Source organism: Astyanax mexicanus, chromosome 14 (genome assembly GCF_023375975.1).
Source record: "Astyanax mexicanus isolate ESR-SI-001 chromosome 14, AstMex3_surface, whole genome shotgun sequence".
Taxonomy (NCBI): domain Eukaryota; kingdom Metazoa; phylum Chordata; class Actinopteri; order Characiformes; family Acestrorhamphidae; genus Astyanax; species Astyanax mexicanus.
In genome coordinates this window covers 20,724,428-20,748,868 of record NC_064421.1, presented here as the reverse complement: position 1 = coordinate 20,748,868, position 24,441 = coordinate 20,724,428, and the positions used below count along the sequence as shown (strand labels likewise).

General features: G+C 40.0%; 1 protein-coding gene across 9 annotated transcripts in view; it reads left to right on the top strand.

The window, feature by feature from the left end:
* ralgapa2 (Ral GTPase activating protein catalytic subunit alpha 2) overlaps window positions 1-24,441 on the top strand; it is a 149,240-nt gene that overhangs the window by 99,336 nt on the left and 25,463 nt on the right. For all 9 annotated transcript variants that reach the window (XM_049463346.1, XM_049463345.1, XM_049463344.1 and 6 more), the window contains 2 exons: window positions 2,608-2,766; window positions 4,648-4,775. In XM_049463346.1, coding sequence (XP_049319303.1) covers window positions 2,608-2,766; window positions 4,648-4,775 — 287 coding nt within the window. The remainder of the gene's footprint in view (window positions 1-2,607; window positions 2,767-4,647; window positions 4,776-24,441) is intronic.

Sequence of the window (24,441 nt, the reverse complement as noted above, 5' to 3'; positions counted from 1 at the left end):
TACAGACATGCATCCACAAATATATATATATATATATATATATATATATATATATATATATATATATATATATATATATATACACACGCTTGTGTGTCTGTCTTGATTTCTTGCCTTCTCCACATATCCAGTCCAGAGCTAAATCGAGGCGTGTGTGTGGTGTGTGTGTGTGGGGGTGTACAATATGGATTTAAAAATCTGATGTGATAAAACATCAGATTTTGGGTATCCCGATATCACTGTGAAGCACTTTTTAATCCGCTGCGCCTTATGTATGAATTCTACCAGTCAAGAGCTTTTAACCCACTCCGCTGGAGTACAGCATTATTCAGTTTAGTGTCTCGAGTAGCATTAGCATTAGCCACTAACCACGCTAAGCGCTAGCTTTTTAGCTGTTCAGAGGTGAGTATTATCACCCTGTAGCTAACTGCTAACCCTGGCTAGCACTGCTGGAGTAGCATTAACATTAGCAGCTAACCACACTAGCTCTTTTTTTTTGTTCAGGGGGGAGTATAGCGGAGTGTAGTCTGCGTGTTTACCGTGTTAAAACAAGCTACGTGGGACGAACCGCTAGCTAATATTGCCCTGGCTTACCGGCGCACTCAGGGCCCCGGCCACTAATGCTAATGCTCCAGCCTTAGTGCTGGGGTAGTTTGGGAATCTAAGCTTACTGTAAATAAACGGAAGCTCTTTACTCAACAGGAGAGAAATCTGTGTAGATTAACATCCAGAGCTTGTTTGACTTTTGAGGCAAATCACTTTTTGTTTTTGGAGAATTACAGTTTTGTTTACTTAGCTTAGCTCTACTTAAGTTAGTTAGCTACCCACCCTCCACCACCTAGTGGCGAGACCTGCTGAATAAGAAGTTCCATACTAGGATCGCTTAAAATGCGCCTTATAATCAATGTATGAAAATAGACCAGAAAATAAATGTTCATAATAATATGCCTTATAATCCGGTGCGTTTTATAGTGCGAAAAATATGATACGTCACCACCTGCATCATCAAGAGCTCCCAATTACACAGCTAATAATAATAGCTATTATTAACTCTTTTACTGATTTTATTTTAATATCTTTCATGTTTATTGTGAAAAAAATATATTGCAATTTATATTGCAGTAATTATATACTATATAGGATAAAACACGTTTTATCTTACAGCCCTAATGTGCATCTCTTTGCTTTTACTCTGCACTTACAATTCAAACGAGGCCATGTGAGGGTTAAATGAGGCTAATAATACTGGAGTCATTCGTATAATCAGAGCTATCTTACCCCCACTAGCTTCCCGCTCTCAATCATCCAAATCATGCATCATCACAATGCTGTCTTTAACACCTGCAGCATTTCAGTTGGGGTGGCATCCGCAGTATGTGTACAGCATGTTGTCTGTTTCCCCTCTTTTCCCTGACCTATTTACATGCCATTGATTCTTTTGCTGTTTCTGAAATGGATCAGCATGCAGTGGCCCAATCAGCTTGTTGTGGATTTGTGTAATTCTAGTCCATTAGCATAATTAAGGGCTTATGGGGAAATGTGGTAATTGCATTTTTTGGTGGAGAGGGCATGTTTTGTTAATGGCTCATTAGACATCAGTACATTGGCAGATGTTTGACAGCCTGTCAAGGGGATCCTTAGCTTACCTGCTTCCAGTTGTTGCTCATGGAGTAGCAGCCTTCTGGTAAAATAAATAAGCATAAAATATAAAATAAAAACACTTTGGCGTAAATTAAAAACACTTTTATTAAGTATTCTTTCTTTGAATACGAAAAAATATTTTAATTCAGTGTTTACAAGTAGCAACATTCAATCTGTATTTCTCCTTTTAGGTAAATAGTCCACAGTTTAAAAAAGCAAATAAAAACAATTACTGTTTAATGCAATCTTAATCAAATAACTTCGATGCTGTTTATATGTGGAATCAGGCTGATGGCCAGTGCGTACACACTCACCTCAATCTGAGAGCACATTGCTTTTGTTATTTTTCCATCTTGTTTTAAAAGCACACACCTGAAAAAAGGCAGATTTCCTTGAAAATGTATTTCCTGCTTTAATGTAAAATGAAAATGTGAGCAATTTGACAGGCAAAGCAGTCAATTTAATGGAATGATTGGCTCATAATAATCCAATTTCTCCAACTCATTTGATTCCACAATTGAAAGCGCTGTAACAAGATGCAGGACCATTATGTCTGGAACTATATGTGCAAAAGTTTTTACAAACCTAAAATTATTGCTCTCCCCAAAACAAGATTTTCCTGATTAAGTCTCATTAGAGTGTTTTCAGGTCCAGTGGAAATGAAATGATTAGCTTTTTCTTTTATGCAGGCCAGAGTGCTCTTAAAGTTCACATCAGACCATAGATCAATAAAACTCCACTTCGGTTTTATAGCAGTCCATTATCCCCTTTAATCCTTTTATTAGACTTTATTATTATATAGTTAGTAATCCCAAGAGAGTATTTATTAACTACTAAAATACAGAAGTCAGAAGCTGTCGACTTAATCTAATGTCAACTTATCTTTATTATGTATTTATTTTTAGATGGAGAAAAATGTCAGAAATTTTATATGGTAAGTATTAATGTATCCTTACTGTCTTGTAGCTTCGTCACCTGGGAAATGATGAAGTGCAGATTGTGTGGTCGGAGCACACACGGGACTACCGGCGGGGCATTATTCCTACTGACTTTGGAGATGTGCTCATCATCATCTACCCCATGAAGAACCACATGTTTTTCATTCAGATCATGAAGAAACCACAGGTATGGCCACTGTGTGATTCACACCCAATTCTTATTTATACAGATTTCTGAATTGTACATATACACTTTTTTATATTCAGTGAAATTGTGGATAAGCTTGTACCACCTCTGCATTAAACTGACCGTTGCCACTATGATCAGGAGATCGCCGGTTCAAATCCTATTCATGTAGCTTGCCATCGGCTACTGGAGCAATGAGAGAGCACAATTGGCCTTGCTCTCTCTGGGTGGGTAGATGGTGCTCCCTCTCCTTATTACTCTAAAGCGGGGGTCACTAATAGGCGGACCGCGGTCCGGGTCCGGACCCAGACGTTGTCCAATCCGGACCCAAACCGATAAACTACTGAAAAGGATTTAATTCTGACTGGGTTCATTTAAAGCAGCGGAACGTTTATTGTCTTTATGGTTTACGTGCTTTACAGCGCAGTAAGCTTTACCGAGACATGAGTGCAAAAACGGACTCCACCATGATTCATCCGCAGCAGCTCGAAAAAAGGGGTGATTGACTTGGTGATGGGGACGCACAAAGAGATGGGACAATTGGATATCCAAATTGGGAGAAAATGGGGAAAAATCTGAAAAAAAAAAAAAAATACCCCTTCTCTAAAGGGTTGATCAGCACAAGGCGTCTGTGAGCTGATGTATCGGAACCGAGTCGCTGCGCTTTCCTCCGAGCGTGGGTTAGTAGGTAATGCTGCATTAGCAGCAGTTCAAAAAGAGGCGGTGGCTGACTTCACATGTATTGGAGGAGGCATGTGCTAGTCTTTACTCTCCTGGTGTTGGGGCATCACTAGTGATAGGGGGAGTCCTAATGAGTGGGTTGGGTAATTAGCCGAGTAAATTGGGGAGAAAATGTAACAAAAAGAAAAGAAAAAATATGATTAAGGCTGCCCAAACCCTTTAATGCAACTGTATGCCATCAAAACTATAGCATGCAAATATTTTTTTTAATCTGAGTGTGTTACACATCCAAGTATATTCACATTTTAAAATGATAAAAGAAAGCGGCATGTATTTATAATACATGGTTTAATGTTCATATATTATGTTATATGTATAGATATATTTTTTATGTTGACTCTTGCTTAGTTTTAAAATCCACAGTACTGAAGGTTTGTGCCTTTAGCAGATGGTCTCTTAGTCTGTCTATTCTGCATGCCTTCCTCTAAACTGAAGAGTCTATAAATGCACTCCTTCCATTTCCCCAGAGTCCATTACTGCACTGTCGGCATGCTGCTCTCATCGTGGCCAGACTAGCTTTCATCTTCACTATTCACTCATGCTACTCACACACATACACATCAGCGCACGGGCACACACACTCATACACACACACACTCTCACACAGATCTGCTGCCATGCCTGGACTTCAGACAGGTCAAAAGCAACCTGTGTGACCAAAGCTCTGCCACTGATATTTTTTTACTAGTATAATTATACTGGATTATGCTTTACTACACTGTATCTATCAAATTGAGATTATAAAATATATATAACATACACACAGAGGTCTAAAAGAAAACTGAATCCATCACAAAACAAGTAGAAATTCCCTTGGCTGTATCGCTGACAACACAAATAACTCTCAGTCCAGTGTTGAATGAAAAAGGCCTTGAGAACAGAAAGTGCAGCATTCCTTATTGACTGGAATCATTTTGGCCTGTCATACTCATTGATTTTCTGTGAGACATGAATGCGTTTTGTCATAGAGAGGAAATAGATTGATGTCTCCATCAGGTCACCTGTTGTGTGTGTGTGTGTTTGTTTTTGTTTTTTTTTTTGTCATGTCATTTTCAAGATTTGTGAAAGCCATTGTCATCAAAAATAGCTGTCTGACACAAAACACCTCCAACCTCTGCCTTTGTTTTTTTCCTGTCTCAGGTTCCATTCTTTGGACCTCTGTTTGATGGAGCGATAGTCACAGGGACGCTGTTGCCTAGTCTCGTGCGGGCCACGTGCATTAATGCCAGCAGAGCAGTGAAGTCACGACTGACTCTCTACCAGAGCTTGTATCCTTTTACACACCCCCACAGGAGTCTGAGGAACTACCATAAATATGCACTGCTGTAGAAAAAAAAAAAAGAAGTGTCCAGGTAAGATTTGAGGAAGGTGTCGTGATGGCATCAACTGTGGTGACATTTTTTTACATTACATTACATTACATTACATTACATTACATTACATTTGGCAGACGCTTTTGTCCAAAGCGACTTACAATAGTCAAGTACAATGTAAAATAAGTTTAAAGGTAAAAACAACTTTGGATAGGGATAAAAGGAGGTCAAGGGGAATAATAGGATAGAGGAGTGAAGGAGGGGAAGAAGGAAATGAGGTTAGAAGTAGTTAGTGTGTTAGAGGTGTTAGGAGAGTAAGTGCTCTTTGAAGAGCTCTGTCTTCAGGAGTTTCTTAAAGATAGCGAGAGATTCTCCTGATCTGGTAGTGGAAGGTAGTTTGTTCCACCATTGGGGAACTCTGTATGAGAACAGTCTGGATTGCTTTGTGTGAGTGTTTGGCAAAGCGAGGCGGCGTTCATTGGAGGAGCGCAGCGGCCGGGAGGTAGCGTAAGCCTTCAGGAGCGAGTGCAGGTAGGAAGGAGCCTGTTCTGTCATCACCTTGTAGGCGATTGTAAGAGCTTTGAATTTGATGCGAGCATCAACTGGTAGCCATTGGGCATTGCAGTAGTCGAGGCGTGAGATGACGACCGCTTGCACCAGGAGTTGGGTGGCCTGTTGCGTCAAGCACGGTCTAATTTTTCGGATGTTATAGAGCGCAAAGCGGCAGGACCGAGCAACTGAGGCCACATGGTGCGTGAAGGAGAGTTGGTCATCAACCAGAACACCCAGGTTCCTAGCAACCTTTGTCGGTGAGAGAGAGAGATAGTCGATACTTATAGAGAAGTTGTGTTGAAAAAATGGTTTTGCTGGTATAACCAGAAGTTCAGTCTTTGGGAGATTTAATTGAAGGTGATGCTCCTTCATCCATGAGGATATGTCAGAGAGACACTGCGATATCCGTGCAGAGATTGAGTGATCTTCAGGTGAGAACGACAGGTATAGCTGGGTGTCATCAGCAAAGCAATGGTAGGAAAATCCATGTGAGCGGATAACCTGACCAAGAGAGGTGGTGTATATGGAGAAGAGAAGGGGTCCCAGTACCGAACCTTGGGGAACCCCAGTGGATAAGGAGCGGGCTGAGGACAGCTGTCCTTGCCACGACACCTTGAACGAGCGCCCAGTGAGGTACGATCTGAACCATGACAGCACATTGTCTGCGATCCCCGTGTTTGAGAATATAGTTAGCAGGAAGTCATGGTTGACTGTGTCAAATGCGGCCGAGAGGTCCAGCAGAATGAGCACTGACATTTTTGTTTTGTCTGAGTTGTTATATGATCACACTCAGGCAAATAATGGAAATAGAAACTTGAGAACTTGAGAAACTTAGGGGATCTTATGTGTGTTCAGTTCATATATACAGCACTGGAAAAAAAATAAGAGATCACTTAAAAATAATGATTTTCTTTGATTTTCCCAAATTCAAAACCCCTGGAATATAATCAAGAGGAAGATGGATGATCACAAGCCATCAAACCAAACAGAACTGCTTGAATTGTTGCACCAGAAGTGGCTTAAAGTTATCCAAAAGCATTGAGTAAGACTGGTGGAGGAGAACATGCCAAGATGCACAAAAACTGTAATAAAAAAAACGGTTATTTCACCAAATATTGATTTCTTAACTCTTAAATCTTTATGAATATGAACTTTTCTTTGCATTTTTTGAGGACTGAAAGCTCTGCGTCTTTTTTATTTCAGCCATTTTTCTTTTTCTGCAAATAAATGCTCTAAATGACAATACTTTTATTTGGAATTTATGAGAAATATTGTCCGTAGTTTAGCATATACCAATACATAGGAAAATCAGAGAAACTGATACAGAAACTTAATTTTTTTCCAGCGCTGTATATATCTTATATGTTGAGTATATGTATCATACTAGGGATGTCCCAATCCAATTCAGTGTCTATAATAAAAATGTTCATTCTTCTTTACCAGCCATAGAACCACACACCTTTCTTTGTTTTAAACCAGTATGATACACACATGCTATAAAACCAAATCATAGCACTATAAAACAGTTATTTCACATCAGTAGTTGACAAACAGTAACTTATCAGTCACCAGAGTGTGTACCACTGAACACTCTATACAACAGAATTATTTTAAAGCAGCACTACTTAACTAAATCAGACAGTCTGGAATGTCTTATTATTTAAACTGTTGCTAAAATAAAGTGATGTTACTTTATTAGGTTATTATTAATCATCAGTGCATCTTACCTATACTCTGACTGCATTATTTATACACAACTAACACAAAAATTGGATCAGACTGGATTGGATTGATATCGGCTGATACTCAGTGTTAAGAGACTTGGATCGCATTGGGGAAAAAAACTATCTTGATTGGGACATCCCTAGCCTTACAGCTTCGGACAAAGGCAGTATCTGTTCTTATGAATAATTAATCCACCTCTGACTCATGGGCTCGCATCATTGTCTCTTAAGTTAGTTATAGGAACAGCTGTTGGGTAGTGTCAGTCTCATATGTGTTTTTTTTTTTTTTCTCACTCCTCCCATCACTTTTTCCTATCATCTTATTCATTCTTTTCATAGTACTTCTACTATTTTTTTCCATTCTTTCTTTCTTTGCCATCTTTTTCCTTTTTTCCCCCCGTACCTGGTTCTGAACAATAACCTCGACTGTGCAGCTGAAAAGCATGTGTATTTGCGCAGAGATGAAATCTCTTCTGGAGTTTCCCATCTCTCAATGGCCCGGGTCCTTGCAATCTGCCGTCTTGTTGTGCGACGGTGCTCCAAGGTAATTAGTTGAATATTTCTTCAAAGGCAGTGGTGGTGCTCAGGGCATGGCTTGTTAAAAGCAGGTGCTGCTGTGTGGCAGCACCGCAGAGCTGGAGAGGCCTCCAGCAGCCCTGCCTCTGTGCTGTGCCATCACTCAGCCCTAATTGGATGGGCTGTGGAGAAATGGCCACCGGTGCTTGGCCAGGTGCACCGCGGTCCCTTCTTCACGCCCTGCGCTGCCCTGTGCCCGCCGCCCCACTAGGCATCGGTGTGTTTACGCAGGTGAGTTTTGCTGCCGTGTGTGTGTGTGTGTGTGTGTGTGTGTGTGTGTGTGTGTGTGCACGCGTACGTGTCTCCACCCCACCGTACTCAGTGCCGCTGTTCTCAGGTTGCTGTGGAGGAACAGTGTTATTCCAGAGGGCTTGGCAGGAGCTTTTTGGACAGAGAGGCCTCTCTCCTGCTGACACTGTATTACACAGCCCTTTCAAATCACACATAATGTGTCATCTATTATTGATTCAGCTCTATTGAAAAAAACAGCTGCTGTGAGTTTGAAGTCTGGCGTGCTAGTGCCCTTTTTTCATGCGGGAATGAACAAAGCTGGTAAGCTTGTAAGTTTATCTCGCAGGTCTTCTGAGATAAGGCACACTCACTTTGATCTTATCATTTTAATGCACATACAGCTCTGGAAAACAAAAATTAAGAGACCGCTTCAGTTTCTGAATCAGTTCTTCTGATTTTGCTATTTATAGGTATATGTTTGAGTAAAATGAACATTGTTGTTTTATTCTATAAACTACAGACATTTCACCCAAATTCCAAATAAAAATATTGTAATTTAGAGCATTTATTTGTAGAAAATAAGAAATGGCTGAAATACCAAAAAAGATGCAGAGCTTTCAGACCTCAAATAATGCAAAGAAAACAAGTTCATATTCATAAACTTTTAAGAGTTTAAAAATCAATATTTGGTGGAATAACCCATGTTCTCCTACACCAGTCTTACACACTGCTTTTGGATAACTGTATGCCACTCCTGGTGCAAAAATTCAAGCAGTTCAGCTTGGTTTGATGGTTTGTGATCATCCATCTTCCTCTTGATTATATTCCAGAGATTTTCAATGTGGTAAAATCAAAGAAACTTATTTTATATATAATTTTTCAGAGCTGTATGTTGGTGGCAATTATTATTATTATTATTTATTTTTTTATACAACACCAGATGCCTTAAAATTAGAGACAACAGTAGACAAGGTTTCTAAGATTTTTACAGTATGACAACTGTCTCACAAAATATAATTGTATCACAATATGATGTTTAGCCTTAACGAAATATAACATAATAATAGTTTGTGGTTGCATACATGATTTTAATCTTTCGTTCTTTTTTATATATAGAGAGATTTTAACAATATGACAACTGTGTCAAAAGAAATAAAATGGTATCACAGTATGCTGTTTAGCATTAACAGCTTTAACATAATGATAATAAAGAGAATTGTAAATATCGTGGCTCACAGAATAGTGCGCATGCACTGAATGGCTGCGGTGTAATTTCTAGAAACAAGTAGATTTTAGCTGGTTTTCTGGCTGATTGACATATCAATAGATTGTTGCTATTTGCTATGATATGTTTATCATGTCTGTAGTTTATTCTAAACCTGCATTAAGATGCCTACAGCAGAGGGTTAGCTACAATGCTAGCAGTCAGCCTTAGCCAGGTTAAAGCTGCCGTGCTAACAGATTGCCTCAGAAGGAGGAAAGGTGATGTGTTTGCACAGGAGAGATTCCCTCTTTACTTGCCTTTTTTTAATCAATACCAGTAACAATCTAAAGGATAGGAAATGATAACCATCCATTTTCATATTATTGTATACCATGAGAAAAGTTACCCCTGCAGCTCTACATTATATAACAGATTTCACGTACAATATAAAGTGTCTATTATAAAGACACTATATTTAAGCCTGTATTAGCCTAGCATTAAACTTAGCCAAGATATTGTTTAATATACATAATATATATAGAAACAGTATGTTCTTGGTGTGTGAATGCACATGAATGGTCTAGCAGTTTCCCAGTATTTCAGTAACTGTCTAGTTTTGATTAAAATGTGCTCAGTGCAGCATCAGCTTTCTGTTCTTGGGTGACAAAATAAGAAGTTGTTGTCCTCTTCTGCTGTTGTAACTCATCCACTTGAAGTTGGACGTGTTGGACATAAACTAACTGTTTTTCTGCAGAATAATACAAGCTGTACAGGACTAGGATAGTATATTTAAGCTGTGGTTACTGTGCCTTAGCACTTGTTTGTTTAGCAAAGGTCTGGCTGAGCAAATTTTAAGTAATGTGATATACTGTGGCTTTTTGTAATCTGTCATAAACTGCATGGTAACTTGTGGCACGCTGAGGAATTGAGACATTACTTGGAGTCATACAGTGCCTGTGTACGTTGATGCTTGATGAAGTTAAAAGCAGTGTCTGGCAGCATTTGCAAAATGTATGTAGCTGTAAAACCTATGGCCCTGTATTGTGCTGTGTCAGAACTATCCTCTAAGGTTAGTCTTTTTCTGTCCTGCTGTCACTCCCTCAGTGGAGGACAGTAGCAGAGGAGTGTTAGCAGTAGTAGGTTAGTGTTGGCTCTGCTCTGCATGGGGGGAGGCTCTGATGACAGGCCCCGGGGTGGGGAAGGTGGGATTTAAGAGGCAAGACAGAGATTCACTGACCTTCAGTCTGCCTCACTGCCTCCCCTGCTGACCAGAATCGATGGAGTTAGCATGCTTCCTCCTCTCCCTCTCTCTCTCTCGCTCCCTCACTGCTCCGCCCTCTCTCTTCCTCTCTTCTTCAGTCAGATCCATCTCCAGGCACCAATCAATAGCCATAATCTGTTCCTGCCTGCCGCCAGTCATGCGAGCCCCGGCTTTTAGCCCTCATCGCGAAGAGGAGGAGGACTGGTGCCAAATGGCAGTACCTTTCCAAGTCACTTTTGCCACATTTTTCATTTTCTATGCCACTGCACACACTTTACTCTGAATTTGTCAGTTTCACGCTTTTCCTGGTAACTTTTGCTTTGCTTGTGTTTTTAGGTCTGATCTTGGTAGTTATGATGTATGAGCCAAGATCATTTTCTTATAGGCAAATGTTGTGACTTGGTCACTGATCATTTCTGTCATAGAATTTAAATTAAATAAAATACATTCATCTACAAAAAAAAAATCAATCAACTAACTGGAATGAAAATTGGGCAGTAGTCGAGCCAGACTGTATTGGACTGTGATTTTTTCCCCCCCATTTTCTGCCCAATTTAAACAGCCAATTAGGACTCCCCCTATCAGTAGTGATACCCCAACACCAGGAGGGTGAAGACTAACACATGCCTCCTCTGATACATGTGAAGTCAGCCACCACTTATTTTCGAACTGCTGCTGATGATGCATTGCCGAGTAGCATCACAGCGCGTTTGGAGGAAAGCGACGTGAAAGGAGAAGTGACATCCCCCTTTGGAGTGATGAAGGGAGAGAGCGCCATCTACTCCCCTCAGAGACAGCAAGGCCAATTGTGCTCTCTCAGGGCTCCGGCAGCTGATGGCAAACTACATGAACAGGATTCGAACCGGCGATCTCCTGATCATAGTGGCAGCACTTAGCCCGCTGGATTACTCAGAGCCCTGCCCAGTTTAATTTATAATCGCGCACAGTTTGTGGTAACCTTTATGGTCCTTCAGAATAGCATCACATCCTGCATATTTTTTTGCAGATATTATTTTACTCTTCATTAATGATTATTTTGTGCTTCAGGCTATAAATAATGTACTCTACAGTGCATGTCTCTCAGTGCAATGAACACGTGTTTGCACATCGGGTTAAATCAATATTTAAATACCATATATTTCCCCTGTGTAATATGTGAGATCCTCAGTACTGCATCCTGCGCTTGGATAGAAGGCCTGTAGTCAGTCAAACATCCAGTGCATGCCTCTATGAAGAGAGGCTCCAGTGCCCCCACCCAATCATAGAGTGCTGACTCTAATCCCATTTTCACTCCAGCAGACTGGCTTCTCTCCCCTTTCCCCCCTCGCCTCTCTGCCCCTCCTGCCTGCCACCCTGCTCCTCCCAACTCACCAGCTGTTCCCAGGGGCTCCATACAATATCGAATGTGTTCCGATCTCTCTTTCCCAGCCCCCACTTACTCTTTTTCTTCCTTTTTTTTTCTTCTTTTTCCCCTCCTATCCCACTCTTTTCTACAATTGCAGAGGGGAAAAAATCCTAAATACTGTATGTACACGCATCAGCAACAGCAAACTCAATTACTTCTGACCCTCACCCTGCCACACCCAGACATGAGGGTCTGTGCATTGTCACTGTCAGACCAAAGCTTTGTATGTTTTTTTTTTTTTTAACAATTGAAAGTGCCAGCTGTCTGCTTGAACTGCTTGGACTGAAATCGTGCTAACATATTAACGTACATAACGTACGAAGAAATACGTTGTTGTGAACTGACAAGATTTTTTTTTTGTCATGTCAGTGATGATGATCTGACTGTGTCATCCCTATAAGCTGATGACTCCGCAAACACACTCTGGCAACCCCTCAAGAACAGAGGGCCTGTCAAGCCCAGCCCCGACTGCCTCGAGTTAAGTCAGTCCCATATGGCATATGGCGTATATCTGCTGCTTCATATAAAATGCACAAGTATTTTCCCCTCCCTTTTTCCTCCCTCTCTCTCTCTCTCCCCCTCTCTCGCTCTTCCCCCCTAATGCTGAATGACTCATAGCATTACTGGTCCCTCGCTCTGTCTCTCTCTCTCTCTCTCTCTCTCTCTGTTTCTCTCTCTCTTTTCTGCTCCCTCTACCCCTCCTTCTGCTCATGATGCTTGGAACAAAGGCAACTCACACTCACGCTCACACACACACACACGCACACAGATTCAACCCCCCTGGGGCGACTCTTTCTTGTGGGTAACACCAGCTTAAACACAGGTAGAGAACAAGTTTGTAAACAACTCGGTGACAGCAGAGAAATAGCTGGTGGAAAAACAGGTGGCAGATACAATAGAGGTATGAGTGTGTGTTTGTGTTTCTGTATTCTCCCTCTCTTCCCCACCTCCCCTCCATGGTTTATGCATGTTTCCCCCCCTCTGCTTCCCCATATGCTTGAACTTGAACAGTTACCGTTACCAAACATTCAAATACTACTTTTCCAATACTGGTTTGCTATTCTCTTTCATTCTAAAATAAAAGAGAGCTGTGTAAATAAACAGCCTAGAATACGTCAGGGCATTTCCACACCTGTAAGACTGGACCAAAGTAAGAACCAAGGTTCGTGTTGTTCTGTTATATAAGTTTGGACTGGTTACTTTTGGTTTCACACTGCAGCGTGAGTGTTTAGTGAGTGCACTAAAGAGTACCTAAATCCTATATTGTGTCATAATCACCCAAGTATACTTACCTGTAGCTGTGTCCCAAACCAGAGGCTGCAGAGAAGGTAGGATGGGCCCTTGTTAGAGCTATTCTATGAAGACTCAGTGGCCAATTGGTTGTGGATGGAACTGTCTAAACTTCAGTGTTTCCCTTAGCATTGTATGTGCACTGGAAATTCTGGCTACTCGGGTGCCATGAAGGATCTACCTTGTAGTTGGCATCACCCTATACCTTCTGATGACTAGGCTACAGCTGAGTTGAACTGTCCTAAAACTACTCCTTTTAGTAGCATGTTTGTCCTACAAATGGGAAAGGCTAATGTGGTTTGTGGTGACTAAGACAACTAAGAGATTCCAGTGCTGAAGAACATGTGATTGTCACAGATATTATTTATAGTGATTATATCAACCTTTTAAAAAAGATTTCCACACCAGAGGCCATTTTTTGTATGTGTTTTTTTTTTGTTTGTTTTGTTTGTTTTCCGTTTGCATTATATTGCATTTTAGGTAACCAAGGATTGGGAAGGATACATCAGCTGTGTCCTTGAACTTGCTTCGAACATAGGTAGAATTTCTTGGCTGTATATGAAGGGTCCTTCATTTTGGAACAGCTTTTTATGACATAGTTCCTAAGAAATCCTGCCTACCTTAGTTTATAGACTGGTGCGCATCGAATGTCAGGATATTTTCAGTTAAGCAAGTAATTCTGAATCCCTTTCAGAATCTGACTGCCTTTAAGTGCACACGACATGCAGCAGAATTAACATAACTGATTACTCTCAAACAAACTGGATCATAATTTAGTGCATTCAGACTGAGAATACTTATTTCAGGGAGACCAAACAAAAAAAAAGTCTGAAGGTAGGTGTGAAAGCACCTTCATTTCCTAGCCAAATTACCAGTCTACAGCTTTTACTTTCTATAGTCTAGAGCGTGCTGTGCCTTTAAACTTGAACCCCACCCAACCTACTGGCTCCTCCCCCAAAAACAGTGAACTCCGTTAGGCATTCATGCCTGACAGCTGCCTGTGTTCTGGCCGTGTTGTGAATGGGTGAGCCGTTGCCAGATCTGGGTGGGATCCCCCTCCCAGTATGGGCAGGAGGGTAGCTGGGGAGGAGGGGGGTTTTCTGTAAATGTGGAGAGGTGTAGAGTTACCCTGAGCTCACTCCATTATTACTGCTCCCTCAGGAGTGACACGGAGCGGAGCTGGGAAAACGTTACTTAATCACCTCTTAAACATGAAGGATGTGCCTGTTAATTCACACTTGCTTCTGTTTGAACGCTGCTGCGCGTATACGATGAAACTAAGTGGAATGATGTAAACGCCAACGGTCACCATAGAAATCAAATTAATGAAATTACAGTAGTGCTCTATTGAATCTGATTACTCACGGTTTTATTTAAAAGGGCATTTATTTAAATGTCTCCTTCTGATTAATTGGATCTAATGTATTGTCAGTTTGCATGAGCAGTGCTCCTATTGGTTTCTGTAACAGAAAGATTGACTGATAGACTTACTTACAGTATTTTTTTTTTTCGTGTGTGTTTAAATAGTGTTTTACTTTTAAAGTCTTTTAAAAGTATATATTTTTAAATATTTTTATTTGCTGTCTTTTAATAAAAAACCTCTAAATACTAATACTAAACAGTTTTTCTTTGGTTTTACTTACTTAACTGGTTTTGCGTACTTACTTACTTAACTCTACTTACTTTTTAGATAATTAACTCTCCTTTAACTTTCTATTTAAAGGTGCAATTTATTATTTAGCTCTCCAGTCTGGTGATCATACTCAGCCTAGGCTCTGTAAATAGGAAATGAACACAGTGGTTTGGATCAGGTATAAAGGCATGATTAACATTGTTGATGAATTATGATAATGGAGAAACCTCAGTTTTTTTAAAAGGCATGGAAAAAGATCAAAGTTAGGGATATATTCCTATTTGTGTACTTTCACACAAATAGGTAGGTATATTTGATTTTCCTGTTTGCAGATGTTTGTGACAGTTAACCAGTTAACAACTGGTCTACAATTAACAGCAGTAATTGTAGAAAGTCTGTTTGAGAGGTGGGGCATCTGAAAGAATGCTGAAGGAATGGATGTGTGTGTTTTGCTGCTGAGTTCAAGTATCAAAAGTCATTCTTCATAATTATATAGAGCACATTTAACTAAATGTCGGTTTAATCTGTTAATTTCCCTCAACCCAAAATTTCTAAAATCCTAATACTAATCCTAACCCTGTTACTAACCTTGACCTAAACTCAAAGCCTAAAAGCATTATTTGCTCTGGTCTTAGTTCTGTTTTTTAAAACTAACTATAATCTCAATCACTAACGTGTGCATTGCTTATATCCAAATCCTAACCCTTACACTTACCCTGTTTTATAGAAAATCTGAACTAACTTTTACTCCGGTCCCAGCCCTGACCCTGTTTTCAAAACCAGCCTTAACACAACCCTTTCCCTGATCTTAACTCCAGCCCTGGCCTTAACACTAAACTTAACCTCAACCCAAAATCTAACACCTTTAACCTGTTTCTAATCTTAAACCTACCCCTATATTTGTTTTTTTTAATTAACCTAAAGTTTTACCAGACAGTTTAACAATTGTACATCTGTAGATAATCTATATGCTTGACTTAGGAGTTCAAAAACAAATGTGAGACCACATATAGACTGCTAATAAAATCAATAATAAACTGTACCATGTTATATATTATCATGATGTGATGATGGTAAATTAACAGAATGGAGACTCTTTGGTTAAACAATGAATCACGGTCCCCATCCGAACACAAACACTTGCTCTCGCTCTGTTTTTGGCCAAGTGAACTAGGTGAATGTTTAAGAGGCACGTTAATTGTGATTGATGGCAGAGCGGGCGTGGAGGAGTGTTAAACCTGCTCGTCTTCTCAGAGTAATTAGCATCCAGCTAGCCGCTCCATCTGTCTGCCCAAGCCTTGTTTAATTAATGAACTTTCTTTCTCCTCCCTCGCCAGACTGCTAACACTGGGAGAAAGCCGTTAGCCCTCTCAGGTTATCCAAATGGATGTTGCTCTTGCTGTCTTTCTCCCGTCAGCACAATGGAGGTGTTCTCATTGATTACTGTCTGGTGCTTTTTGTTTTTGTTTTTTTTTCTCTTCTCTCCTCCATCTCTCTCTTTCTCTCTCTCTCTCTCTCTCTCTCTCTCACTCACTCACTTTCTTTCTCTTTGTCTGTTGCTGCTTAAAGGGGAGGGATAATGAGCAGATCTGGCAAGCTTTACCATTTTAGTGTAGGAGCATTTGAATGTATGAGAGTATGTGTGTGCCAGATGCGGTTGTGCAGTGCGCGTGTGCACGTGTGCGTAAGTGCGACGCTGTGGCACTGTTGCTTTGTTTTGGAGTATTTTGTTTCGTGCTCATCAGTAGGAAATTGCCTGAAGCACCAGAGGTATTCTCTACATGATGCTTAGTCCCAAATGCTCCTTAAGAAGCCTCTAGTGTCTTAAGGCTTGTATGTGCATGTGTGTGTTCTCTCCGTTGCACTGTTTTTTTTTTATTTTTTTTTATTATTTCTCCCCCTCCTGCTAATCGGCCTGGTCATTCACGGCTGGCCTGTGATTAAGCACATTTCCCATTCGCTGGATTCCTTTGTCTGAGGCCTGCACTGATAAGAATCCTGCCTCTAGGGCTCTTGTGATATTGAAATTCTCCAATGGTGAGAAAGAGCCTTCAATCATACATTATCAGTACCGCACTGATTACCATTCAATCTCCCCGGTCCCAGCCAGGCGTCTGCGCTCTGCCCCACCAGACTCGGCCTGAATAGACCACTGCTATCCTCGCTTATCCTCTCATATCCTACACATATTCAATTCTAGCCCGAAATGTCACAAAAATGTCACCTGCTATGTTACCCACCACTATTATACTCTGTGATGTTTTTTATCTTGTTTTTCTTAAACATATTTTTCAATTAAATGTAGTTTTGACGATTTAGAAGTTTTAAAAATACTTCAATTGTTCATTTAGCTATTTATATTAAAAAGGCACCCAAGAATTCCCTGTCCACATGGTTATGCCTGGCTCACATTACAAGATGTTTTTTTCTTCTCACAAACTGGATGCAAACAAACATAATGGACTTGTTGTAATCACTTTCTGCACAGAATAAATAAAGTGCATAGATTAAAAATGGCTGGAAATGGAAGTCAATATGGCTTATACGTACTGCAGCACAAGCTGAAGGTCAGTATACACACATATACAGCTAGTGTTTGAGTTGGAGACATATATGAACTGTATATTGGTACATGCTGCTCACTTAAAATAAAACATTGTTTAAATACCCCACAATACAGGAGTGGTAAAAATTAAACATGTTTCATATTTATGATTCACAATTAGGGCGACCCGATTGCTCTAGGAGAATATTGTAGGTTTTAAGATTGGATTGTAGACTCTAAACACTTCAGGACAACTTGGAATATCATTCTTTATGGTCATCTTGAACTTGAAAATGTTTGCAATCCTCAGGAAGAGCAAATCAATCGATTGTTTTGTAATGTGGGCCATGCAGTAAGAAAGTAACCATTGACATCAGTGATATAGTAACCTTCATACTGTTTTATTTAAGGTACTGAAGACACTTGCTGCAGGATTGGGTGAATCAGTCAAAAGATAAAAACGTCTTCAGTTATTTTTAAGTTTTGAGGGTCAAAAGGCACAGTATTGTGATAATGACCTTACTATAAAAAGGGAGACTGATTAGCCTGGACTGTAATTACTGTTAAGTAGTTCTTGTTGTATGACTGCAATCGCAGAGCATGCTCGATACTGATTAGATGGGTTGGAGGATGGGTTTATTTTCAGATGCATTTGTGAAGTTGCTTTCAGAGAGCACTGTGAATTCACACTGATCTCTGACTTTTTTTAGTATATATATATATTTTTTTATCTCGATTCCTACCACTTTCCATAGAATTTGAGTTTATTACTTATTACTTACTGACTATTTAGCTGTTTTCTAGGGCTGGACAATATGGTCAAATCTTATATCATTATATATTGTTTAATTTTGGTTGATATGATTTAATTCTGATACAGTGGCAAAAAACTAAAGCCTTAAAAAAAATGCCCAGAACTTCCCCAGCCGATGTCTGTCTCATGTTAGAAATAAAAATTAGTAATTGTTTTTAAATTGTAGTTTTGATTTTTTTTTTTTTTAAGTGAGACAAAATATACATTTAACAATTTAGGTTAAATTATTGTGAAAAAGTGGCAAAAGTCTTTTTGTTTGGTTTTGGCTTCAAGCAAACATATTTCTTTTAGTGCATCCCTAAACTCAAAAATGTCAATGTTACATTTATTGATATAATTTCATTATAATCACAAAATATATTTCTATTGAGTAATTTTATGGCGGTAGTCTAGTTAATTATTCATGGTACTCATTGCATGATTTTTCTTTTTTTCTATTTATAATTTTTTTTTTTTTTTTTTTTACAAAGATTATTTATTCATTTGCAGATTTTTTGTACGTGTATTTGATCCCACTATAATGCACAGAAATTTAGTCCTGCAGCACAACACATTAAATGCAATGCACAATGCAGGAATGCATATCTCTGCTGTGATGCTCTGATTTCAGAACTGCTTCCAAGAAAATCGGCAAATCCATCCTGTCCCTCTTCTGCTACCTTTTAACTTCACTATAGTCCCTCCGGCCTGTTCTGCCTGTTCAGTGGGCAGCAGATTTTTTTTTTTTATTGCCACCTCGGGTCAGCAAGGGTTGTTTGTTTAAAGACTATGACCCTCTCAGCTTCCTCTGGTCCATTGTTGACCATCTTAAAAGAGGAATTAGTTGATTATTTATAAGTTCTGCATTAATGCCACTTTAAAGAGTTCAAAGGCAGCGACAGCTCCTCCACAAGCTGGGCGTGATTGTGCCGTGCTAAAGGATGTCCTTGTGTTCGCCATTTGCATCTTTGCACAAAATAGAGTCCTCCGCATTGAAGGATAAACAAAACAACAACAGAAAACAGCAACACCACATAAAAGTGTGCATCATGCTTTTGTCCAGCCCTCCTCCACACCAGAGCTGGCCTTTGATGTGGAAATAGAGGTTCTTTACATTCTGAAGTAGAAGACTGCAGTTGGGTTATATAAGGGTAGCGATGGAGAAAAAAACTGCTCCGCGTGCATCACAGCTTATTCTTGTTTTTTTCTGTCGATCTTCTGATGATATTTTACTTTAAAAAGGAATTACAGTGCAGGTACCCGTACATTCTGTGTAATTAAATTGGTCTTAAAAATGCTCCATTCCATAGAAACTAATGAGGAACCAGAGATCTGAGCTGAGCTAAGCTGATCTTAAGGCTACTAGAATGCCCCTGTTTATACCTACTCGGATGTGTAAGAGATGGATGTGTTTATGCTGCTATAACCTGCGTTTTTGTACAACTTGGTCTTATCCAGATATATTACTCAATGCACAAGCACTGACCAGGTGTAAACTTTGTTATCTCTGGTTCCTACCAGCAACAATGTAATAAACATTACAGGCTGTAGGTTTTTAATTTCACATGAAACCTCTCTGATTAAAACTGTTTGTTCGTGATTCATTTAAGCTGAGGTTTGGTGACACCACGCAAAGCGCTAGCTCTTTGGCTGTCCAGAGGTGAGTATTATTGGCCTGTAGCCTGCTGCTAACCCCGGATAGCACTGCTGGAGCTGTGCTATCCGGACTGTAGCCTGTGCTTTTTCCGTGTTAAAACAAGCTATGTGGAACGAACTGCTAGCTAATATCACCTTGGTTTACCGGAACTCCAGGGTTCCTCAGTGCAGCACTGTTGGGAGACATTACATGCTAGTGCTAATACTCCAGCTTTAGTGGAAATCTGTAAATCTAAGCTTACTGTAAATAAACGGAAGTGCTTTACTCACCCAAATAAAAGTTTTCAGGAGAGAAATCTGTGTAGAATAAGAATCAGCACCCATTTGATTAATCTAAAATGTGTTTTTATTTTTATTTTTTTTTAGAATTACAGTTTTGTTTACTTAGCTTAGCTTTACAGGTCTCGCCACTGGGTGAATTTAGAAGGAAAACATGGCAACACCCCTGTTGCTACTACTAGTTACTAGTTTTGCATAAAATGCACTTTGTATCCGCTGCTTCTTATGTATGAAAACAGACCAGAAAATAGATATTTAATTATAGTGCGCCTTATAATACTGTGCACCTTGTAGTACAAAAAATACAAAATTCTAGTACATTTATTTAAAGTAGCAGTCCTTAAGATTTTTTTCTCTTCTACATTGAAAGTACTAGTGTTCCTGAATGTAGATAGGGCAAAGCATTATGATAAAAGTCATCATTGTGCTTGTTCTACCATTCCTGCAAAGCCACATAGTATGTTCATTCTAAAAACCTTTTTTCTGGCTATAAGAGCTTTCGCTGCTTACCTGAGCAACCACGATGCTGCTAATAGTGCTGATTCAAGAGCTCCTGTCAACATAGAGATACCAGAGCGGCTAACTCAGTCTTCATCTACTTCTTCATTCATTGTTAAACTAAATAAACACAGAATTTAAATTTAAAGAGAGGAGGTGGCGTGCTAAAAGAAAGTGCAACAGAATCCTCACTAAAATTACTTGATTCATTCTTTTCAGTGTAAAAAAGAGTAACAGTGCACATTTTAAAAGTGCTTTTTAGTTTGCTTGGGCAATTACACATTCTCACCAAAAAAAAAACATACAGACTGCCACTTTAACATTCATATAAATAGCTTACATCCTAACCAAACTACACCAGGCAGTTTTAGCTAAAGGTATTTTTTTTTAAACCTTCCTGATGCACCACCTCCCCTCACTATCACCCTCTTGCTGAAACCCCATCCATGTAGTACAACTTTTTGGAGCTGCTTCTATACCCCCTTAGTAAAGGCTTTCTTTCAGTTCTCTCGCTGGGTTGCCAGACGTCCAATTTGTTTCTGAAATAAATGCACTTAGCATCTCATTTCAATGCACACGCCTTTGCTACAAACAGTGCATATAGCCCCTAATTAGTATTGAGAGCCTCTACAAATCTATAGCTATTGTTATTCAGATCATGTTATTCATGCTCTGTGCACAGAGCTCCAAGCTCGGGATACCATAGGCTTTGTGTGCATCTTCAGAGCAGTAGTAGTTTTTTGTCCTGCACCTCAAAGACTGTTTCTCCTTCAGGACAAGCAGAGGAGTGTTCATCTTTCTTTAACTGTATTTTCTGTTCTGTATCCTCCATCTGCTCTGCATGTCTTTGTGGGAAAAATAATTTGTAGTTTTGAAAGGTTTTAAAACCTTGTGTGGACAACTAACTGTCTGATCCAAGACTGTACTTCCTTAAAGCTGTGGTTACCAGTGAACCACTGAAACCAATGGCATTTGTCAGACTTTGAGAGACAGAAAAGTCAAACTAATGTTCATAGCTAGGGAGCAAAGTGATGTAGGTCTTCCCATGGTTGCTTCCCATGTTTTTTTTGCAGACAAGCCAAGCAACATTCTCAAATTATCAGCTGTCTTTTTAGCTCTTTTTATGTGCAGTTGGAAAAGTTCATTGTCTGGTCGGCCCATTTAAGGACCCACTGTCTGTGGCTGGCTGAATGGGCTCCACGCAGGCGGAATGGTTTGGACGGGCTCTTGATTAACCCTGGAGTGACTGGAGTGACTAGCTAATGTCATTGAAGGAGGACCACCTGGTGGGGGGGGACTGTACAGTCAGCTGCTGCTGAAAGCCCCTGAATGCCTCGGACCAGGTGCCTGCTTCCACAGCCCGGCTAATTGTTGCCGCGTAATAGTGCGCTTGACTGCACAGAACGCCTCAAGGCGAGGATTAAGAAAGAAAAGAAGATGAAGGAGAAGAAAAGCTGTTTCCAAACCAGAAGTCCATTTTCTGGCTTCCTTCCCCCCCCCCCTCCCGTCCTTTCTCATACGTAATGTATTCTTGCTTTTTCCTCACTTCTAATCTGTTCAGGTAGGACTGGCCCTCTCTGTTTTGACACTAAGCCAAGTCCTTTCATCCACAAGCTGGAGGATTAGCGGATTGTCATCTATCTTGGCTTTGCTTTTTGGGCCTGCTTCGCTTGGGCTGGAGTCTGTGTTCATATTATTGTATCGCTGATCCAGGCCCTGCCTTTGAGCACTCTACTGAGGAAGCTTTGTTCTGCGTCGTTTTAGGGGAGCTGTCCTCAGCACCAGACGCAATTTTCTTACTGTAGGTTTGTGTAGGAGCTTAAACTTTGATAGAGAGGATGTATACACTCATCGTCGAAGAAATAGCTGCAAAAATAGTTACCAAGTACCAAACAAATTGCAATGATATTCTGTCTCTAATGCTGTCCTGCTATAATCTATCCTTTGCAACCTAAATATTTGCATAGTTACTTCATTTCCTTTTTTTTTCCATGCATCCAATAGTGTCCCACACATGTTTATTTTAGGATAGCTCTTGCAATGCAGCTGGCAGTGGCATAGTATTTTTATTGAAGTTCTTGCGACAGCAGCAGTACGTGGATGAGCATTGTCCTTTTGGAATAGGGCACTGAGGTGTGCGTTCAAAAAAAATAAAGGTCTGCTGGTTGCAGGACCTTATTAACTTACTGTTGGGCCCACATCATGATGATACCAAGTCTATAACAACTGTTGATCTTGCTGCCTCCCCACACAAATTCGTTGGTTGTCTTCACCAAGAAAAAATGGGACTCGTCACTGAAGATGATGTGCTGCCATTCTGAGTCACTCTGACACTCAGTTATTGTTAATTTACAGTACTGTGCAAAAGTTGTAGGCACCAAAGCAAATGACATTAATCCATTTATCTCAGCTAAGTTTTTATAAGTGTTTTTCCTGAAATAAAACACCACATATGATTTGAACAGTACAACACAACAAGGAATTCTCATTTTGAACTAGCCTGTGAGCCAAGCTGAAGAACAAAGTGTAGTTCCAGATTTCTCCTGGATGCTCCTCAGCCAGCATGTGTATATGTTCAGTTCCATCAGCAGCTCACCTGATTTACCAAAATTTACCAAACCAGATCTCTTAACATTGTCAAATGACTGAAGACTGAAGACTAACACTTCTTCTAGGTGTTTAAACATTATCAAAGCTTATGTACGTTTGTGATTTTAGTCTCTACAAATTATCTAAAGATATTTTTGTTGTAAACAACAAAGCGCATTTGTAAGTTGTTCTGGATAAAGGGCATCTGCTTAAATGTAGGGCGACCTTAAATGTAAATGTAGTGTTAAACCTAAACTGTTAAGTCTGTCAGCTTTCACAGCGTATAATACCCCAGCCTCTTTGTCCTCTCTTGCCTCATTCCACTGAGACATACTTATTAAGCTCATTATTCAATATTCAGTGCATGTAGTGGCTCATGAATTAATTCTATTGTTTTAATAAAGAGAGGCCCGTGAATGGTGGAGCTTTTCATCGCTAGAAGCACAGTGTCTGATTTAAAAGAGCTCTTCAGAGGTCTGCACTGCCCACCCCTGACTTGAGACGCTTCCACCATTGATGGATCCATTTGTTATAACTTCCTCTTAATGCGTGGGTTACTGCCGATTGCCTTTTATAGTGTCAGCTTGTTTGCTTAATTATTTTCCCATTGTGTCGCACATCTAAGGCCCTGCTTTGCTCTTGTCAGTACAAGGCCCTTGTAAAAGAGTATTGAGGCTGTCCCCTAGCTCATCTGAATGCACAGGAGACAATGCCCTTATTGGAAGCAAATCTTGTGTAATTAAACTGAAGTTGAGCGGCAGAGTGAAAGGATAGAATCGGTCTCCTGGCGACAACCTATAAAATTTCCTTTCTAACTCTGTTTTCTCACAGCAGGATTCTCATTTAATTGGATTTTTTAAATGAAATGAAGTTGATCAGACACAATATAAAATCTTTTCAGTTCATACCCTCTGCAAAAAAAAAAAATAAAAGTAAATGTGTAACATTGCATTTTTATTATTTGCATTTTCCTTTATATTCTATCCTTTTCTTCTTTGGGCTTGTAAAAGTAAGTAGAAACTGGACTACACTACTCTTGCCACTCGATCCTCGGTAAAGATTGCTTAGTCATGACACACATTTCTTTGATCATCCACTCCCCCAGGATGTAGTACATCAGCGCTCTCCAGGTCCCTTCAGTGGCGCTATCAGTATGGTGCAACCTGTTGACCTTTTCCTTTTCTCAGTCTATTCTGACGAGCCCTTTCCTTTGCACCCGGATCAGATCAATAGTTACGGCGCTGTTAGGAGAGCTAATGTTAAGTGTTGAACTCACCACATGGCTGACGTTTGATTTAGCAGCGTTATAAATCTGAGCTCATGCCAGCCCAGTCTGTTGGGTCTTTGCGGGAATCCGTGCTGCCAGTGATGTCATGCTCATAATT